This window comes from Phyllostomus hastatus, unplaced genomic scaffold, assembly GCF_019186645.2.
Source record: "Phyllostomus hastatus isolate PE091 unplaced genomic scaffold, TTU_PhHast_1.1 phas_contig_283, whole genome shotgun sequence".
NCBI lineage: Eukaryota > Metazoa > Chordata > Mammalia > Chiroptera > Phyllostomidae > Phyllostomus > Phyllostomus hastatus.
Window position 1 is genome coordinate 7,517,510 of NW_025333833.1, and position 21,271 is coordinate 7,538,780.

General features: G+C 49.3%; 1 protein-coding gene across 1 annotated transcript in view; it reads left to right on the plus strand.

Annotated features, from left to right (window-relative positions):
• The window catches only part of BRINP2 (BMP/retinoic acid inducible neural specific 2), a 92,633-nt gene that overhangs the window by 66,291 nt on the left and 5,071 nt on the right, over window positions 1-21,271 (plus strand). Inside the window, exons 3-6 of the mRNA XM_045838352.1 lie at window positions 6,588-6,778; window positions 7,889-8,097; window positions 17,178-17,283; window positions 19,785-20,021. Coding sequence (XP_045694308.1) covers window positions 6,588-6,778; window positions 7,889-8,097; window positions 17,178-17,283; window positions 19,785-20,021 — 743 coding nt within the window. The remainder of the gene's footprint in view (window positions 1-6,587; window positions 6,779-7,888; window positions 8,098-17,177; window positions 17,284-19,784; window positions 20,022-21,271) is intronic.

Below are 21,271 nucleotides of genomic sequence, written 5' to 3' on the forward strand. Positions count from 1 at the left end.
TCATTGTTGTGTCTATGTATTCTCTTCCTGTAACTTTCAAAAATCGAGTTCTCGCTAACTTGCTCACAACTAAAGGATGTGCAAAGCTGTGACATAACATAAATGACTTTATTTTAAATAAATAAAATAAATGAGTCATGAAATCGTTCAACAAAAATATATGGAACATCTAGTATTGTTCTATTGCCAATGAGTAAGACAGAAAGAATCCAACCCATCCTCGTGCACCCTATGTTCTGGTGGGAGAGAAAGAGAATGAAAAGACATATTATGTCAGGTCGTGGTAAGTGCTAGAAGATGCATAAAGCAGAGCATGATGGACAGGGAGTGTGTGGGGGTGCTCTTTCAGATGGGACAAGCAGGGAAAGCTTCTTTGAGGAGGTGTCGTTCAGTGGTCCTGAATGAAGTGACTGAGTAAGCAATGTGACCACTGATTTTATTTATTAGGTTTCATTAAAGTGGGAGTCACCTCCATGGCAAGGTGGCCTTTCCTTTTAGTGAGGGGCTCTGACCATTGAAAGAAATTACAGAAAATGAAAGAGCAGCTGCCTTTTCCCCTCTAGCAATCTAAATGCTATAAATTCTAAATGATAATAATTGAAGCTAGAAATGCTTTATTAGTTAATAGAGTATAGATGTGGCTGACAACAAAGCAGGAAGGCTGGATTTGGTGTCAGATTAAAAATAAGTTATTGCTAAGACCAATATCAAGGAGCTTATAGCTTCTATTGTCTTCTACAAGTTTAATGGTTTCAGACATTAAGTTTGAGTCTGTAATCTATTTTGAGCTGATTTTTGTGTACAGTGTAAGATAGAGGTCTAATTTCATTCTCTGCATGTGGTTATCAAGTTTTCTTAAAACCATTTATTGAAGGGACTACTCTTTCCTCATTGTATATTCTTGGTTTGTTTGTCATTAATTAATTAATCATATTTGTGTGGGTTTACTCCTGGGTTCTCTATTCTGTTCCATTCAACTATGTGTCTGTTTTTTATGCCAAGACCATACTGTTTTGATTACTATAGTTTTGTAACATAGTTTGAAATCAAGAAATGTGATACATCCAATTTTGTTGTTCTTTCTCCAGATTGGTTTGGCTATTCTGGTCTTTTGTGGTTCCATGGAAATTTTAAGATTTTTAAATTTTATTTTATGAAAAATTATGCCATTGGAATTCTTATAGAGATTGAAATGAATCTGTAGATTTCTTTGGGTAGTATAGATACTTTAACAATATTGATTCTTCCAAGCACGAGCATGAAATATCTTTCCATTTATTTGTGTCTTCTTCCTTTTCTGTCATCAATGTCTTATAGTTTTCAGTATACATATCTTTCACCTCCTTGGTCAAATTTATTCCTAGGTATTTTATTGTTTTTGATATAATTGTAAATGAGATTGTCTTCTTAATTTCTCTTTTTTGATATTTCATTATTAGTTTATATAAATGCAACAGATTCTTATATACAGATTTTTTTAATCCTGCAATTTTACTGAATTTCTTTATTACTTCTAATAGCTCTTTGGTGGAGTCTTTTAAAGTTTTCTATATATAATACCAGGTCATCTACAAATAGAGACAATTTTACTTCTTCCTTTTCTATTTAGATTCCTTTTATTTCTTTTTCTTGCCAAACTGCTCTCACCAGGACTTCCAGTACTATATTGAATAAAAATGGTGAGAGGGACCAAACTCGTCTTATTGCTGATCTTTGAGAAAAAACCTTCAGCTTTTCATCACTGAGTATGATGTTAACTGTGGGTTAGTCATATATGGCCTTTATTATGTTGAGGTGTGTTCTTTCTATACCAACTTTGTTGAGTATAGAAATCATAAATGTTGAATTTTGTCAAATGCTTTTTCTGCCTCTATTGAGATAATCATGTGATCCTTAATTTTGTTAATGTGGTATATCACATGAATTGATTTGTGGATGTTAAACCATCCTTTCATTCCTGGAATAAATCCCATTTGATTATGGCACATGATCCTTTTAATGTGCTGTTGAATTCAGTTTGCTGATATTCTGTTGAGAATTTTTGCATCTATGTTATCAGGTGTATTGGCCTGTAATTTCCTTTCCTTCCCTTTCCTTCCCTTCCCTTCCCTTCCCTTCCCTTTCCTTTCCTTTCCTTTCCTTTCCTTTCCTTTCCTTCCTTCCTTCCTTCCTTCCTTCCTTCCTCCTTCCTTCGTGTCCTTGTCTGGTTGTGGTATCAAAGTAATGCTGGCCTTGTAAAATGAGTTGGCAGTCTCCCTCCTCTTTTTTATTTTTATTTTTTTAATAGTTTAAGAAAGATTGTTATTATCAATTCTTCTTTATGTTTTTGGTAGAATTTACCAGGGAGGCCATTTGGTCCTGGAATTTTGTTTGTTGGGAGACTTTTGATTACCAATTCAATCACCTTACTAGTAATTGGTCTGTTCAGATTTGTTATTTCTTCATAATTCAGCCTGGGTATGTATTTCTAAGAATTTATACATTTCTTTTAGGTTGTCAAGTTTGTTGGTGTATAATTGTTATAATAGTATCTTGTGATCTTTGTATTTGTGTGATACCAGTTGTAATGCCTACTCTTTCATTTCTAATATTACTTGTTTCTTTTTTTCGTGGTTAGTTCAGCTAACAACTTGCCTACTCTCTTTTTCCAAAAACCCCAGCTTTTAGTTTCATTGATTTATTCTGTTGATTTTTCAAGCTCTATGTCTTTCATTTCTACTCTGATCTTTGTTTTCTTCCTTCTACTAATTTTGGGCTTGTTCTTTTCTAGTTCTTTGAAGTTAGGGTGCTCATTTGAAATCCTTTTTCTTTAACATAAGCATTTATTCCTATAAATTTTCCTCTTAGAGCTACTTTTGCTCCATAGTTTTTGTATTTGTGTTTACATTTTCATTTGCCTCATTTATTCACACACACACACACACACACACACACACACACACAGTTTCTCCTTTGCTTGTTCAGGAGTATACTACTTAATCTCCAAAAACTTGTACATTTTCCAGTTTTCTGACTGTAATTAATTTCTAATTCCATAGCATTATAGTCATAAAAGATGCATGATGAGATTTCAATCTTCTTAAATATCTTAAGATTTGTTTTGTGCCCTAATACATAATGATTTCTGGACAATGTTCCAGTGCACTTGAGAAGAATGTGTATTTTGCTGCTGTTGGGGGTGGAGTGTTCTGTAAGTATCCGTTTAGCCCATCTAGTCCAATGTTTCTTTGCTAATTTTCTGTCTGGACGATATATTCATTGTGGAAAGTGCAGTATTGCAGTCCCCTTCTATGATAGCATTGCTATTTCTCCCTTTAGACTTATTAATAGTTGCTACATATATATAATGTATGTATATATATATGTATATGCATATATATGTATGTATATATACATATATATAGCTGCTCCTGTGTTGAGTATATACATATTTATAAATATTATACTTTATCAATGAATTGATATCTTTATCATTATATAATGACCTTTTCTGTCTCTTGTTAGTCTTTGGCTTAAAATCTATTTTGTCTGGTGTAAGTATAGCTTCCCTGGCTTTTTTTTTTTTTGGTGTCCATTTGCATGGACTATCTTTTTTCCATTCTTTCACTTTCAGTATAAGTGTCCTTAAAGCTGAAGTGAGTCTCTTGTAGGCAGTCTGTAATTGTGTCTTTTTTTTTTAATCCATTAAGCTACTCTATGTCTTTTTACTGGCCACCCAGCCAATCAGAAATGAGAGCAAGAAACTGTTCTTCTCGGGGTGGTGGGATTTGGAATAGAAGACACTTCTGACAAATACCCTATACTTTTATCAAAGTGCAGCATTTGCTGCACAAAGGAAATAAATGATGATGTATGACTACGAGCTTGTCTGTGTAGGTAAACAAAGCCCCGCAGCAGGAACTGGAAAAGACCCAGTCACCCCCTTTTGCTGGTTTTCCTGGCCAGGTTTGGCACACACCCCTCCCCTCTGTCTTGGCCTCCAGATTTAGCCGTGGGGATTCTAGAGCCTCAAACTGGGCACAGGTTTTTATTTCTTTAGTCTGAATTATTTTATTCTTCTGCAGCCCTGCCTTTTGCATTCATGGATTTGGGGGGAGGCTGGACCAAGGCTTAGCCCCGTCACAGGGAGAAGAGCTGGGGTGGGTGTCAAGGTGGAGAAGAGCTGGGGTGGGTGTCAAGGTGGAGAAGAGCTGGGGTGGGTGTCAAGGTGGAGAAGAGCTGGGGTGGGTGTTAAGGTGGAGGAGAGCTGGGGTGGGTGTTAAGGTGGAGGAGAGCTGGGGTGGGTGTTAAGGTGGAGAAGAGCTGGGGTGGATGTTAAGGTGGAGAAGAGCTGGGGTGGGTGTTAAGGTGGAGAAGACTTGACTTTTGATGTTTCCTCAGGCAGCAGAGCTGGTCCTCACTAGTGGAATTTAAGAGGAAATTCTTTCTTACAAATGCATAGGGTCCTTTAAATTTCATTTTCCCCTTGGAAATTGGTCTCCTTTAAAATATAAGCCATTCAGTGAGGAACTAGGCATGAAGATGAAAGTTCTAGAAGGAACTGGAAAGACACTTTGGTATATTCCAGAAAAGGGCTTCTCATAATGTGGGTCCTCTGAGTTTTGGGGGGATGTCCATGTTGATACTGGCACTGAAGATCTAAAAGCCATGGTGAATAAAACCTCTGGCACCTCAGTCTGAAGAAGGGCCATCCCACCAAATGACACTGTAGTCGTGTGTTCCTCATCATTACATGCTCGCACCTAAAGACACACACACACACACACACACACACGTACGCTAGTTTTATGTAAGGATGTCCTTGAAGCAGTAAAATTTATCAATTTTATTAGATCTTGAGCCTTAAGTATATATCTTTTTAATCTTTTAAAAAAATTTAAATTCATTTCTAGAGAGAGGCAAAGGGAGGGAAAGAAACATCAATTGATTGTCCCTGACATGGATCCAAACAGGGACCCAGCCTGCAACCCAGGCATGTGCCCTGACCAGGAATCGAACCAGTGACCTCTTGGTTTGCAGGCCGGCACCCAACCCACTGAGCCAAGCCAGCCAGGGCTGTCTTTTGAATCTTCTGTATGATAAGATGGGAGCCACACACAAAGCATGTCTGAGGCTACTGAAGAGTGATGATGCTTCAGGGAAAAGTACTTTTGTGACGACACTGTGAGCTGAACTAGCCACTTTTTTCATGGGACTAATTTTTTCTCAACAACCAACAGACAAACAATGGTTATTCAGACTTTAGCATTTGGCAGACATTTTCTCAAAAAAAAAGAAAAGAAAAGAAAGTAGTAAGCCTGCTTCTTTAAGGAAAACAACTGACAGTATTTATTACCAATGATACAATTTAAGCTTTCAAAGAGAAATGAGAATTTCGGAGAACTCCTATTTGTCATTGTGAGCTTGACAGCTCCCCAATATTTAAAGACTTTTCTGATGAGATCGGTGGTAATATTAATGAGCATAGTGTTTTGATGTTATATAATGAAAAGTGTCAAAATGTGGAAGATCCGAATAACTCAGTGTTCCCATATTTTCCAGATGACTAATGCGCGTGTTACAAAATATGAAGGGTAGAAAGCTCTACTCGAAGTACAGCGTGGAACACTGGGTTTTAACATAACCGAGTATGAGAAGTTCACTGACATGGTTTCCGATTGCACACGGGAACTAGACTTTAAGAAACTACGCTGGTTGGGTTTGGTGTGGTGCTATAGAACAACACCCACAATTATCCCAGCAGATGGGGTGCCGAAGCAAATGCAAGGATGCAGCTCTCACCTGCTCATCAAGATAATGAAGAGATTTGCAAAAGTGTGGCGATAACACTCGTTACTTACGTCATACGTAATGGATTTCCTGCTGTTACCTTTACATGCAATAACTTGTGAATTACTTTCCTCAGTTTTAATTTCTAAAATGGCAATTATCAATAGATGCAATCCACGCAAATACAGGGTGGGGCAAACCTGGTTCACAGTCATGGGTATGCGGAACAGTTTATTCTTATATTATTATTTTAAATTATTGTATTATTTTCCATATGAACAACTGTGAAGCTGCTTTTGTCCCGCCCTGTATGGAGGGCTCAATCAATCTGAAGAGTGTGAAGGGGTTCCAACACCAAAACGTTTGAGAGCTGTTGTTCTGGACCCGAATCTGACTTTACGGATGGGTAACTGAGGCCACGGCAGGTGCTGCAAGGCATCCGCATGGGGGCCCGCTGTGACTAGCGCCCCCCTCTGCAAACCACCGCGCCGTGTTTTCCTTGCTTGTTTCCCCTGCTGTGTGCTACCACGGCCCCCTTCATAGGAACGAGCTGCCAGCTGCCCTCCAATGAGGAAGGTCATGAGAGTAAGTTGTGACGGAGGCCAGCCGAGCCAGGGCTTTCCCACGGCCGCGGAATGAGAGGCTGAGGGGGAGCGTAAGGACCTCTTTTAGGCGGTGCGTGTGCCTCCGCCTGGAGAGCTGCAGCTGAGAGGAGATGAGGGGGTGCCAGGGGAGGAAGGGCACGACCTACTGCAGACTTCATGCCTCTTGCGTCAAAGCACGGGGAGACTTTCCTTATCCCTTGACTCTTCCTCCAGGGAGTTTGCCCGTTGGAAAGTGAACAACTTGGCTTTGGAAAGGAAGGACTTCTTCAGTTTGCCATTGCCTCTTGCCCCAGAGTTCATCCGGAACATCCGCCTCCTGGGAAGGAGACCCAACCTGCAACAGGTTACCGAAAACCTGATCAAAAAGTACGGCACTCACTTCTTGCTTTCCGCCACCCTTGGAGGTAAGTCACTTGTCGCGATCCTGCACGAGTCGGTTGCCAGGTTGTGGAAAACAGCTGGGAGGCCCACCGAGGACAGCTTCCATAGCCTTCCTGGACCTTTTGGTTTTTTTTTCCTGGCCTATAATTGCCTGAGGAATGTTTTCTTCCTGGCGCCTTTGAGAATAGTAGAGTTTCTTAACATCCAAAGTCACTTCAGAACAGTGCTGTTGGCTTATGGGTGTCCTCCTGCAGATGGGGTATGGCATGAAGACATCTGGGGACACAGAGACTCCTGCTAAGCCCTTGCCAGTAAGGGGCGCTCCCAGTTTTCTCCTGACGGAGCGATTTTACCCCAAAGCTTCTCCCCATCCCACCGCCTGCCCTGGCGACAGTTGTCACACCCACGGGCAGAGAAGTAAATGTCTGTTGAGTCCCCGCCCCCTGCTTCCTCTCTATAAAGACTGGGAACCAGACAGACCAATTCTAATGACTCAGGGCTGGATGGAGGCGAGGGTGGGGGGTGGGGATGGTGCAGCCTTGGCTGGGATCCAGGGCAGAATCAGAAGCTCTGAAGAGGCCCAGCTCTCTGTGCCCCGGGAAGAAGAAAGCAGGATTTATTGTAACATTTAGCTCACTGTCTGATGGACAAAAGGGAGCTCTCCGAGGGTTCAGGCCAGCTGCCGCCTGTGGTAGGTGTTGAGTGTTTGATGGGGAGCGGGGGCCTTGAACTTCAAGCCTTTTGCCCTTTTGGAGGGAGCAGAAATATCCGTGGCAGCTTCTCATAAACAACCTGAGAGGAAGAATTTTTTCTCTCCCATGGAGGTAGATTGCCTGAGACAGAAATCAATGGGAGATGTTAAGTGGATAAGCTGGATGCCAGGGGAATGAGCTTTGGGGAGACGCACAGAACCAGGGGAAAGGAGGGGGGCTCCCAGACAGGGACGCGGGTTCTGCCGTGACACGGTCGGGTGAGATTTTCCTGAAGATGGCATGGGGTGGGGAGGAGGCCACCCACGGGAGTCATGGGCTCCTTCTTAGCTCCATCTCTCCTGGCCCAGAGCTTCATGTTCTTACATGTAGGGGATGAAGGAGCAGGAGGCCTCACCCATGCACCCCCGCTGTCTGCTCTAGGAGAAGAGTCCCTGACCATTTTTGTGGACAAGCGGAAACTGAGCCGGAAGACAGAGGCAGCAGGAAGCGCGCCGACAGTGGGGGCCAGTGGGAACGGCTCGGCCGTGTCCCTGGAGACCCTGCATCAGCTGGCAGCCTCCTACTTCATCGACAGAGAGAGCACCCTGCGCCGGCTGCACCACATCCAGATAGCCACCGGGGCCATCAAGGTAAGGAAGGGCCTGACAGGTGCTGAGGGGCAGGGGCGGGGGCGGCAGAGGGAAAGGAAGCGGGAGGCCGGAGTCTTAACCAGCTCCAAGTCAGCCGCCGTGGGGCCCGAGTGATGGGAGCGGGCACAGCGCCCTCTGACGGAGGCACAGCCAGCCCTACCCGTGGTCCGGGTCCTCGCTGGACAGCAGACAGTCACGTGGCATCTGCTCTGAGGCTGACTCCAGCCCAGAGACTAGAGAAAGGCAGACAAGGTCCCTACGTTCTAGACACATTCCAGTGAGGGATAGAAGTGATCGTTAAAACTCAACGAAGGAAGTTCAGGGAATGGTAAAAAAGAAAAGACAGAGTCCCAGGTACAGATTTCCCGGGGGGAGGGAAGGGAGCAGATACTGTTCGCCAGACCGGTCAGCGGAGGGCAGCTCAGGGTCAGGCTCTGAGGCCGGGATCTGGATGGAAAGAAGCTGCTGTGTGCAGGTCTGAGGGAAGGATGTCCCGCCAGGGGGAACAGTAAGTGCTAAGGCCCTGCGGCAGGGACCGGCTGGGGGTCTCGGCGGAACGGAGAAGGCCGCTGTGAGCGCAGTGAGGGGAGCAACAACGGCGCCACCACAAGAAGAGGCTCGGGAGTGGGCTGGAGCAGGACTACCCGGCCCCGATAAAGAACTTTAAAATATGCCCAAGGACAGTGGGAAACACAAAGGAGAGATGGGATCATACATGTTTGCAGAAGATCCGTAGTCCGGTAACTTTAGTAACGATAACCTTCATCCCATTGTCTCTACTTACATCTAGCAGAGTTCCAGGAAAGTTCATTTTGTTTTAGAAAAGAGAAGACTAGTAAAAATACCTGATTTTTAAAATCCTGAATATAAAGCTAGGGTGTGGCAAGTGAGGGTCAGTCTCTTCTTATAGCCGGCCTTTATCCTACCCAACATTCACAAGGAGATTCTGTTTATTTACGTATTAGTCAGTGAAATATTTTGAACACCTATTATGTGTCAGGCACTGTTCTGGGTACTCGGAACCCAAGAGTGAACAAAATATCTTAATTCCATGACCTCATAAGCTTAACGTCTAGTAGCAGAGACATACTTAAGGGGAGATTAATGGTCTGAAGACAGGAAGCCAGGGGGAGGAGGGTGGCGGAGACCTGGTGCCTCAGGGGACACCTGTCTGAAGGGAGGTCATGTAAGCCGAGATCTGGACTAAGCGATGGAGTGAGCCACATGGCCATCTCGAGCGGGAGCATTCTGGACACACGGAAGAGCAAACGCAATTGCCCTAAAGTGGGAGTGTTCTTGGTGGGGTCCCGGAACACCGTCTGCAGTAACTCTAAGTGGGGTAAAGTGGGAGACGAGGTGACAGCGGTTGCAGCGGCCAGATCATGGGGACATTACCGATGAGTGACCACTGCAGAGGTCAGGGAGAGGAGTAAGGGCGGCTTGCTTGGACGAAGCTGGCTGTGAAGAGGCAGCGAGGAGCTGGCGGATGCAGAGCACACTTTGATGCAGGAGCCTGCAGGATTACTAATGAGTTGGGAGAAAGGAGTCAAGACTCACAGCGAGACTTTTGGCCTGAGCAACTGGAAGGACAGGGATTCTACCTGCAAGGATTCCGTCCACACTGGGGGAGGCGCAGACCTGGAAGGAGTGAATCAGGTGTTTGGTTTTCGACATATTGAACTTGACATTTCTATTAGACATCCAAGTAGAGATATCTAACAGGCAGTTGGATAGGAACACCAGCATTTCCAGAGGTCGTGATTGGAGATATAAACTGTGCATACAAATATGTACACAAGCACAGCTGGTATTTAAAACTAGGGGACAGGATGCCATGAGCCCGCTCGAGGGGTGAACGTAGCTGGTGAGGCGGCCCCAGGGCTGAGCTGCGTGTGAAGCACATACGTGTTAGGAAATGGGGGAGCAGGAAATGGGGGAGCAGAGGCGGAGCTGACAAAGGAGGCTGAGACAGACCAAGCAGGAAGGTATGAGGAGCACCAGAGCCAGACCACACAGCCATGCGAAGAAGGAGCAGGCAACCAGGCTGAATGCTGTTGAGCAGTCAGATTGAGACCTGGCCTTCAACTTGGCACATGGAGGTAGCTAGGAGCCTGATAAGACCAGTGTCAGTGGCAGGAAGGTACAGAAGGCTGAGTGGAGAGAGCTCAAGAGAGAAGGCAAAGGGTGGAATCAGGGGAGTAGAGACGATGCTAGAGGATTCTGCTATAAAGGCAAATGGAAAAATGGATGGTAGCCGGAGAGTGGACTTGGGGTCAAGGGAGGGTGCGTTGTTGAGTTTCACGTAAGAGGAAGTCCAGAGTATTGGCATGCTGATTGAAATGACTCAGTAGAGAGGGAGACAGTGATGATGCAAGAGAGACAGAAGGTAACTTTGTGGGAGCGACCGAGTGGATGAGACAAGTTGATATTCCCTGCATGGGTGGAGGGGCCACGCACGGGTGGAGGGGTAGGCCTCACACAGGAGCATGCGCGCCTCATCCCTCGTGGCAGGCGGTGGTACGAAGCACACAAGGACAAATGCAGTGGGGTGGGAGGTGGGGCGAGGGGCGTACAGGTGTTTGCTTCTGATTGATCTCGTTTCCTCCATGACACAAGAAACAAAGTTCTTGGCGAAAAGGAAGAGGAATTGTTGAGGAAAGGGTGCATGAAATGGTCTTTCCAGAGAGTGGGACCTAGGTATCTCCCTCGAGGAGATAAATGTAGGGGGTGGTCGGGCAGCACTGGGGGCCCATTTGAGACTCAAGGTCATCGTGACGACATGGGACCACTCAGCATTTGTGGGCTGTTTCCGCTGCCATTCGGCACTTGGTGTTCAGCCAGGCACCATGGAGTAGATGGGGAGCTGGATTTAACTAAGGTGTGTGTGTGTGTGTGAGATGAACGAAAAAAGATGCAAGGGAACTGGGAGTGTGTAGAAAACAGTGATTACGGTGAGGGACCGAGGAATTTGAGAGCATGAAGGGATGGCAGGAAGTGAAAAGCTGGTCAGGTGAAAAAATTGAGAGTCTCAGTAGGAGTTTTCTAAATTCACGCTTAAATTATTGTGGACCTCAGGTCAACAATAGGTGTGATGACCTGTTAGAGGGAAGAGACTAGAGGACGCACAAGTGTGTGATGCTTAATAATGAGATTACAGAGGGAGTGCAGCTGCCAAAAAATAAAAATCAGGTTCAGGGCCATGGCCATGGGTGGGGGTGGCTAAGATGGGGGTGGGAGACAAGATGAGGGGGTGAGAGGAAAAGGCCAGGGACCAGAGAGGCCGGGGATGAATGGATCACCGAGACATGGATGCCGACGTCAACAGGAACGACACAGACCTGGCGGTGCTGAGAAAGATGGCGGTACCCAAGCTCACTGCTGGAATCTTCAATGAGTGAAGGGAGTAACAGACTTCTCTGCACACCTGCGGCTTCAGCTTACATGCGGCTTTGCCCGGCTCTGCAGTTGCTGCTAGCCCTGACGGAACACTGTTCTCCTGTGTTCTCCCTCAGTCAGTATTAACCAGGGCGGGGACCGCTTTCTTGCTCACCGTCATGTGCTCAGTTCCTGGGGCTTGGTCATTATCTATTCTGATTTTTGTAGATGTTCACAACCACCCTTTCCATTTTTTTCTCTCAGTATCGTAGATCTAAATTCCCTGGAGTAATAATGTGTTTCAGAGCCCACCCTAGTCTACTACAAAGCGGGGAGGGTGGGGGGCTGCAGAGTCTCAGCCATGGTGACTGGACTCACCTCCTCTGTAAAGTCTGTGGGTTGTGGGGTGAGAGGTGGGCCGACACCCCAAGCCACATCTGCCATAGTGCCCGTGCACGCACTTTTCCAGAACTGGCACCACTGCCCCTCTCCCCGAGAGAGGGCCACTGTCCTCGGAAGCCTCTTTTTGGAAAGTCCCCATTCACACACAAAGTGTGAGATGACTGTTCAGCCTCCACTGGGCTGGCGGACCTGGCGTTCCTCTGTTGACATGCACAGAGGGCTCTCCGCATGGGAGGTAACCCAGAGAACCATGAGAAAACAGCGGTCGTGTAGTATTTCTCTCCCACCTTCACTTCTCCAACTCCTCACCTCCACATAACTCAGTGAGGTCTAGAGACCTGGGTGATCTGTCCAAGGTCACTGCTCAACTAAGGGGCCAAGGGAGGTGTGGGCACCCCATCCCGGGGTTCTGCTCACCTTCCAGGGTGGGCCTGCCCATTCTGTCCCGGCATAAAGGTGTTCCACCAGAGACCGCCTCCACCCTAACACATGTAGCATCATCATACAGGCTCACAGAGCCGGGGCCAAGAGGCCAAGCACACCCTCGCCAGCTTGTTGCTGCCACCGTGCCTGCCGCCGACCTCCCCGTACTGAGCACGCCTTACTTAGCAGTAGCTCGGCTGGCTGCCGGCACGGCCCCTCCTCTGGCTGGCAGTGGCTGGGGGAGGGGGACTGCTCGCCGACTCAGCCTTGGTGAAGGACAGACCCTCCCGCAGACCTGCCCGTGGCTGGTGTCTCTAGGCAGGTGCGCTCTGACTCTCACTTCCTTCCACCACCCCTTCTGATTGTCCAGCACATTCTTCTGTGAGCTCACAGCCGCCGGCCGCCGCCCGCCCTGTGGCAAGATGCACCCCGATCCACACACACCTCTAGTATTGGACTCGTCGCATCACACTGCGGCTGTTCACACGCCCACCACGGCGGGGGCGGCTTCGAGCAGGAGGGACTCTGTGGCGCGCACAGAGACATGCAACGAGACGCTTGATCAGTGACGGTGGGCTGCGTGGTGCAGTGAGAAACAAACTTACTCCCGTGAGCAGACTTGGGCCCAGGTGCTTCCTATTTCTCTGACCCCGAGGTGTCACCGAACTCCCTGACTTAGCTACACCCTGACTTAGCTACTCAGTTGACATGGCTACACAGTTCCTGAAATATTAACGCGTTTCCATCCCAGCTGGTAAATGGTCCTCACTGCAACCCCCCAGGTGCCACCCTACCCACCTCGTCCCTGCCCTGGAACCCCCAGGTCGCCCCCTTGATAGTAACCGCAGGGCCAAAGCACCCCGGAAGGCCTCCAGAACCCCGCTTTGGCACACCCTGTCCTACCTGCTGATGAATATGTGAACACTACCCCCGGCTCTCGGCGGGGGTGACACCAAGTGATACAGGTCACAGGAACACTCCCCGCACACTGTGAAGGGCTGACTACATACCCACGCCGCCCCGAGCCCCCGGGATGAGCCACGCGGCGGGAGGTGGGGCAGGGAGCCTGCTCTGTTCAACCCAAGGGCTCCCAAGCTGACTGCAGAGGGCCCACACACACGTCCGGGTGGGCCCCGCGATGGCAACACGGCGCGGTTCTCACGGAGCCTCCCCAGGTGGGCTTGTCCGCGTTGCTCACGGCCGCGGCCTGGGACTCAGTCTGCAGGGGTTTCAAGCACACACGGCGTCAGTCAACCCTGCTCGCCCAGGCGGCCCTGACGCTCACAGTTAGAAGCCCGTGTGACTGCCCTGAGCTCCACCCGTGTCCCACCAGGTAGGACGAGAGCAGCTGGAACCGGGGGGCAGGGGACGACAGTGGGCCGCGGGAAGGAGGGCCCGCGCGATCTGGTATTTACGGGAAATTGGAGTGCTAATGAACCTGAGATCCATCAGGGCGCTCCGACGGCAGGCTGGTCGCTGTCAACAGGCCAATTAGCGCACCATTATTTTCCCTTTCTGAAAGCTTATCTGGGACACTCTTCGCACGTGTGCGCCTGAGCGAGCCGCGTCTCCTGCCACCTCGGTGGGCCCTCTGTATAATCTCTGCGGGAGCTGCTGCCTCTTCTCCAGAGAAAGACACGCAGTTCCTTGGACCAGCCTCACAGAGAGAGACTCTGGGACTCCCATCCCTTGGGGGAGGGGACCGCAGGCCATCCTGCTCACCAAGCCCATGCCCGGGTACTGTCTGCAAGAGAACCCTCTGCGGCTGGCTCCCTCCTCCTCCTCCTCACTGGTCCAGGAGGGCTGAGGTGGCTCAGAGCAGAACAGCAGAGGGGGGAGCAATGGATCTGGGATCCGGTGGGACCCGAGTGGGCCTTCTCCTTCATGGAGGCCTGGCCTGGACCCTTTCCTCTCAGGACATGAGCGGGGGATCGTGGTCCTGGTCTCTACTCACTCCTACCCTCGTGCCACAATTAATAAAGTGAAGCACCTCACACTCTTTCAATGACTTACCTAACTGATTGTCCTCTTGCGGAGCTGACCTTTGGAAATAGCAAAGTAAAGGTCAGAAAAGAGCATCAAGAGGCAGCCCCAGAATGCTAACAGGACGGTGGGAAGGCAGATGGATTGGCGGCAGGGAGGAAGGGATCGTGGTGGGTCTAAGGAGGAGACAGTGGCTGTTCTTGGTTTTCCCCCTTGGGAGTTGTCCTGTTCCTATGGAAGGGGGATAGCTCCCTCTCTGCCTGCACCCGATGCTGGCGAGGAGCTGGGGACAGGCAGATCTCCCCAGTGCCATGCCCACCAACCAGCCCTGACTTTAGCCCAGTCCATGGCAGAAGAGGCAGGCTTTTCCAGAACAGCGGGGCTGGTCCTCAGCCACGTTTCTCCTTACAGGGATTCTCATACCAGACAGATAAAGAAGAGTTCACTCGGCAGAGGCAACGCTCAGCCTTCTCCTTCAGTCTGACAACTCGCCAGTCGCCCACTCACCCGATACAGAGGCATACTCAGCCCCTAGCGCCCACCTGTCGGGGAGACAGGCCGAGTGTAGCAGCCAGAACTCGGGGATCACGGAAACGCGCTCCCACTTGTCTATACGCTCCTTACGGCAGTAACGGGTGCTTACACACTCCGATTTCCGATGGCTCCTTGAATAGTCATCAAATGAAAAAAATGAGTGAATGAATGAATGAATGAATTGGGAGACTCCTAGCCCGGCAGGCGAGAAGCTGTGTGACCCTAAGTCATTTAACCAAGTCTGGCCTTGTTTTCTTAATTTATCATATAAGGATACTATCATCTCCAGGCGATAAAATTTGCTTTGCCCCAGGTTCACATTCCGAGGAGAATGCGGGCCACTGAAACAGGCGGTGTGAAGTGTTTGTTTTTAAGTCATCCAAAGGGGTTCCCTCCCTTTATCTTCTGCAGTCTGCTGCTGTGCCCTCACAGGAGACACGGGGCACTGAACGGGAGTCCGGGGACTCGGGGGTTGAGATCCTGTGTCGGCCACTCAACCGTCTCCAGCCTTGGGTCCCTCCTTTGGAGGGTGAGAGTAGGGAGACGTAGAGAGTTCTGTGAAGGTGAAACCATATGACCTTGGAGGATGAGCTTGGGAAATTGTAGAGAGGCTCTCCCGGCCCCTGTCAGGGTCATGGCCACGTTCTTCATTCAGACTAAGTCTTGTTGCCTCTCCTGTAATGTCTACTGCTGCCCCTTGGTCTCTGCTGTGACCTCTTTTTCTCTCGATTCCCTCCCCGTTCCGTCCAGCCTCTACTCATCCCTCAAGAGCAATTTCTGGCTCACCTCTTCCATGAAGCCTCCTTTGACTGCTTTAGCCTGCAAGTATCTCCTCCATCTCTGTCCCCACTGTATTTTACACGCGTGCACACACACACAAACACACACACACTTAAGCCTAAGCTTACTAAATTCCCTTTAAGCATGTCACTTTGGTATTCACCATGGTAACCAGCACAGTGCCAGACGCATGCACGATAGATACTCTTTCGAAACCACAGTTTTAGATCATGCTGTGCCCTCTTTTCCTCAGAGTACCGTTCCCTCCCATCTCTTCCGGTCCACTTCCTACTTATCTTTAAAGACTAGCTCAGTCGGTGTCTTCTCTGCTACTTCTTCCCTTGTCCTCTCCTTGTTTAGAGCTGGCCTCAGCACTCATTGTGACACATTGCTTCTGCTCGCCTTGCATGTGCGTCAGTCGGCTGTACGTGTCCCTGCCTCCCCTGCAGGCTGCGATCTCCCGCAGGGCACAGTATGCGTCTCCGTGCCTGCCCCCCCTCCTCCTCCCAAAGCCTGAAACCCATGACTCACACACTCCCCAGTTGACTGAGCACCTACTACGTGCCAGCACTGTGTTAACTGCTGTTGACAATGGGGTAATAAGCAAGGTTGACGTGAGCTCACTGTACGAAGCCTTTGGTGTGTAGGGAACCCAGACGTGAATGAAATGCTCATAGAAAAGGCTAGAAAAAAGCAGCCTGCATGCCTGCAGCAGGGCAGAGGTGGCGGAGGTAGGACAGGGGCTGAAAGGGATCAGGGCAGACTTCCCTGAAGAACTTCTGGGAAGGCACCCCATGAATGTTTGATGAATTGCATGGAATTGAAACAGTGGCCGCTCAACAAATACTCGTTGATTGGTTGATTGATTGTTGGCAAAGCCATCGGAGATCCCAAGAAGAAAGGGCCTCAGGTCCCCATCATTCTTATTACATAATTATTTCAGTGCCTTTAAAGCTCCCCATTTTTCATCGTATACTTTAAACATCAGGGAAAACCTGATAGGCCAACTTTATAATATTTTAAAATGACTCTCTGCTGTTTTGGAATATTACATGGCTGTAAGACTTTATGTATATTTAATATCCTTGGTAAAATATGCAGTGAGCCCATGGCTGATTTTCTCTAAGGACTTCTCGGTGCTGAGGTGGGACTTAAATGTTTAATACTAATAATCATACTCATAACTCACATTTCTCTGGGGCTTTTCATCCGGGGACCCCCGAAGCCTGTGAGCGCCACTGTGCGGGGCTGCAGCTGGGCACAGCAGGCCGACGGCATCCACATCTGGTCTCCTGTCCTCCTCCAGGGGAGGGGCGGGGGGTCCAGCTAGAAGGTCCAGCCTCCTCCGCCTATGCGGAATCTTCTCCTCCCCCACGCAGACTGATTTCTGGCTGCCTCCGAAAGGCTCCCACTATGCAGAGCTGCTGCTTGCAGCCAGGCGCCACTGGCCGCCACTGGCCGCCACTGTCTTAGGACCAGGAAGAGAAGTGGCTTTATGCTCCAGGGGTGGGGGGACACATGCCATGCCTGAGGTCAGTCAAAGACAGGCCACAGAGACCCACACTCTGCCCTGCCTTCTCTAGGTCACGGAGACCAGGACCGGCCCTCTGGGCTGCAGCAACTACGACAATCTGGACTCGGTCAGCTCGGTCCTGGTGCAGAGTCCGGAGAACAAGGTGCAGCTGCTTGGTAAGCCGCACGGGCACCTGGGAGGCCCTCGCCTCACCGAGGAGCAGGGAAGAGTCCCAGATGCCCCGCCCATTTGCGCCGCCTTTTGAAAGACAAGAACTGTCAGAACTTCTGTGACTTGTATTTAACAACTTCCCATCATTCTTTTGAGAAAACGTCTGACATGATTTGTCCCCAACCCAAGACCTATTGCTCACACCCAAACCCAGGAACGCTGTCACTACCCTGCCGAAAGGGTGCAGCCATCCTTTTGTGCCTTGACCCAGTTCAGGGATCTCCTCTGTTCCCAAAGGACCCTCTGCTGTCTCCCAAGAACACACCGGGAGCAGCCGGCCTTTGCGGAACAGTCACGGGGCCCCACCTCTAGCTCAACCAGACAAACTATGGGGCCGCTGGCTACTCTGAGCGTGGTCCCCGCTTTCTGTTATTAGTCTGCAATTTTCCCAGGGAGATCAAAGCCACGAGAAGTGTGAGATGAATGGGATCCTCAGTTGAAGCTAGAGCGGCAAACAGGAAGAGAGGAAGGGAAGCCGGAGGAAAGGGAAACGCACTAGGTCGGGAGGCTGGGAGGAAGGACAGCACGCGGCTCCCGCTCTCTGTCCCGCCGGCGTGCAGACCAATTCAGACGGAGCCGCTTGGCAGTGGGGAAAGTTCATTTTTCTTAAGGCCTAACTGAATTGGACTCTACTTAAGATATTATTGTCTCTGTATTATAAAATCAATAGCCCTCGCCCAGGATCTACGATTACAAATTCCAGGCAACCTGAGCCGGATGCAACCCATCCATGCTTTAGGAACCAAGCGATAGACAATCAGGGGGAGCGAAAGGCTCCTTCACGGAGAGGCGCCGGGCGGCGTTAGCACGCCTCTTCTCCTGTGTCCGTTCACCGGCTGGGTTTGCGCCTGCGAATTAGCGACGAGTGAAGCTCAGAATGTCTGGTGGTTCATTTGGAATAGTTTATGCCATTTAATTTTATAGCCCATCACTCATGCCGACGTCGCTCCAGGCACTTGTTTTATCGCAATGGGAAATGTTATGGGGAGGAGGAGGGAGGCAAGGAGCAGGGGTGGAAGGAACGGACTTGTAGAGAGGGCAGTGCCGAGAGCAAGCCCGTGGACAGGGAGCGTGGGGAGGACGGGTCCACGCCAGTGCAGGCGCGACATCAGGACAGCAACCGTCTGGAGCAGTTCAGAATCAGAGGGAGACCTCAGACAAGAGCCCCGCACAGCCGCTGCTGCTCACTTCTCACTTATAGTTTGAGGTCTGCTGAGGCTGGGATGCATACTTTGGGCTCTCTGACTTCCTGCCAAGGACAAGGTCAAGGGTGTGAAAATAAAGAGCTGAAAGACATTTGAGAAAAGGGGAACGCATCACATCCAGAAGTCCCCACGTCCCTCACTCTCTCCTGACACAGGATCTCACAATGTCCCTACTGGGGAAGCCTCCTGCAGGTCTGACCTTGAACATGCTCAGGCTGTGTCCAAAGGCATGCCCGTCCTTCATTCATCCCTTGATATGCTTCCAACAGCCACTTTGTGTGGCTTGAAGCCCAGTAGGAGTATTCTCCGCCACTGGTGAACTAACATCCACTGCAGATGGCGGGAAAACTGACGCTTCTGTGGATTACATCCCAGATAGAAGGAGGCCAATTGGAAGAGAGCTGAGAGCCCCTGGCATCTATCCAGGCCTGGCTGATCTTGGGGTATCTACCACTACCCTACTTTCCAATCTTGTCAAGAGTTAAATCATATTGAAATGGGGTAGCCAGTCCCAGTTAAACAGTGCGACGCGATGGGACAAGGACAGGATCTGATGCCCTGGGCAAGTCACTGGGTCATTGGCTTGGAGGGTCTCACCAATAAGAGCCTCGATTACAACCACAACTGTTATTTGCGATCGCATGAGGAAAGTGCTGGTGTAGTGCCTGGCCTCCACGTACCCACAGCAGCCGAGCCTGCCTCCTAATCAGGCGGCTCTTCCCTCGCCAGGGCTGGGGCGGGGAGCCCGGGAGGATCAGCATTCAGTAGCATCCTGGATGCCTGCTGCTAATCTCAGGGAAGCTAGAAACAGGATGGTTATCAGAGACAAAGCAAAAAGCCCATCAACGCTCGATTCCTCCCCCATGAGAGCTGTAAGCTCTTCTTTTATCTGAAACATCTTCCTGTTTCCATCCTAGAAATGCTGATGTGTAGCCAATAAGCCTGTTCAGATGATATGCACGCTCTCAATTTGGCTGATATAAGGGGTTCGACTAAGCCTTGGGCTTTGATGTTCCTCATTTGCATTTGCAGATCCTCCCCCATCTGTCACTGGGGCAGTGGCAACCCCCTTCCCCAACCAGCTCAGCAGGATCGGCCCCCCACCCCCCGGGGGTGACCGTTCTTGGGCCCAGAATGCACAAGGCAGCAGAAGCCCAGCTGGGGCTCCTGCGGCCTCGGGTGAGGGAAACTGAGTCCCCACGGGCTCTGCCTGGTGATTCCCTGACACGTCCTTTCCCTAGGCCTGCAGGTGCTGCTACCCGAGTACCTGCGTGAGCGCTTCGTGGCCGCGGCGCTCAGCTACATCACCTGCAGCTCGGAGGGTGAGCTCGTCTGCAGGGAGAATGACTGTTGGTGCAAGTGCAGCCCCACCTTCCCGGAGTGCAACTGTCCCGACGCCGACATCCAGGCCATGGAGGACAGCCTGCTGCAGATCCAGGACTCCTGGGCCACTCACAACCGGCAGTTTGAGGAGTCAGGTGAGCAGGCAGGCGTCAGTCCCGGATTTCCTCCCTATCCGCGGGGAGACAGCTGTGAGGGGCAGGGTGGGGTCAGGGGCAGCTCAGCTGGGATCCTGGCTCGGCCTCCTCTGTGGCCTCAAGCGGGTCCTTCCACCACTCTGAGTCTCAAGTCATTTCTTTGTGCTCTCTATGCAAACAGATACAACACCCACCACAGAAATGTGTGTGAAGGATTTAATAAGCTAGGGGAAATATAACAGAGGCATAGGCCCCGTCTGTCTCGTTGGCTACAGACTCCACAGTGCCTAGAACAGCGCCTGCCCACTCTGTGCACAGTAAATATTTACTGAATGAGTGAAGTACGTAGAAAAGCTCTAGCAGACCCAGACACGCTAGGTGTGGCTTGTTGCTGGTGTGACTAGTATCCATGTAACCTTGAGACCTAGATCCCAAGGACCTGATTTGCATCCTTGCGCTTCATTACAGTCTGAATGTTTGTATCCCCCAGAAATCGTGTGTTGAAAATCTAATGTCCAAGGTATTAGGAAGCAGGGCTTTGGAGGGCAGGTAGGTGACGAGGGCAGAGCCCTCACGAATGAGAGTAGTGGCCTTGGGAAAGAGGCCCAGAGACAGTTCTAACCCTTCCCGCTGTGTGAGGACACAGGGAAAAGTCTGCCATCTGCAGCCCTGAAGGGGGCTTTCACTAGCACCTGACCGTCCTGCAACCCTGACCTTGGGCTTCCAGCACCTGGAACTGTAAGAAATAAGTTTCTGTTGTTCAGAAGCCACCCCATTGGTGGTATTTTGTTATAGAAGCCCGAACAGACGAAGATGGCCTGTGACTGACCAGCTCTGTGACCTTAGACTGGCCATGCGGCTTCTCAATACTCCAGTTTTCTCGTCTGTTAAAGAGGGACAGTGATCATAATGGTTGGCTAGAAGGCTTGCATGGGGTAATTTAGGTAAAATTAATGTAAAAAGAACTCTGCATGACACAGTCATACATCTCAACACTAATGAGTGATAGTTACATGGATCTATCTCAGAACATAATGTTGGATAAAACAAAGATGAAAAATATAGATTGTATACATATATAAAATACATATATATAGTGTTATAATAATGCATTCAATATAATACATATTTAATACTTTTATATGACATTTAAGAACATTCTAGTCAATACTTAATGTTTTTATTGACAAATACACTGGTAGAACACACGAAAATATGTGATAATGATAAAGAAAACATCCAAGAGCATG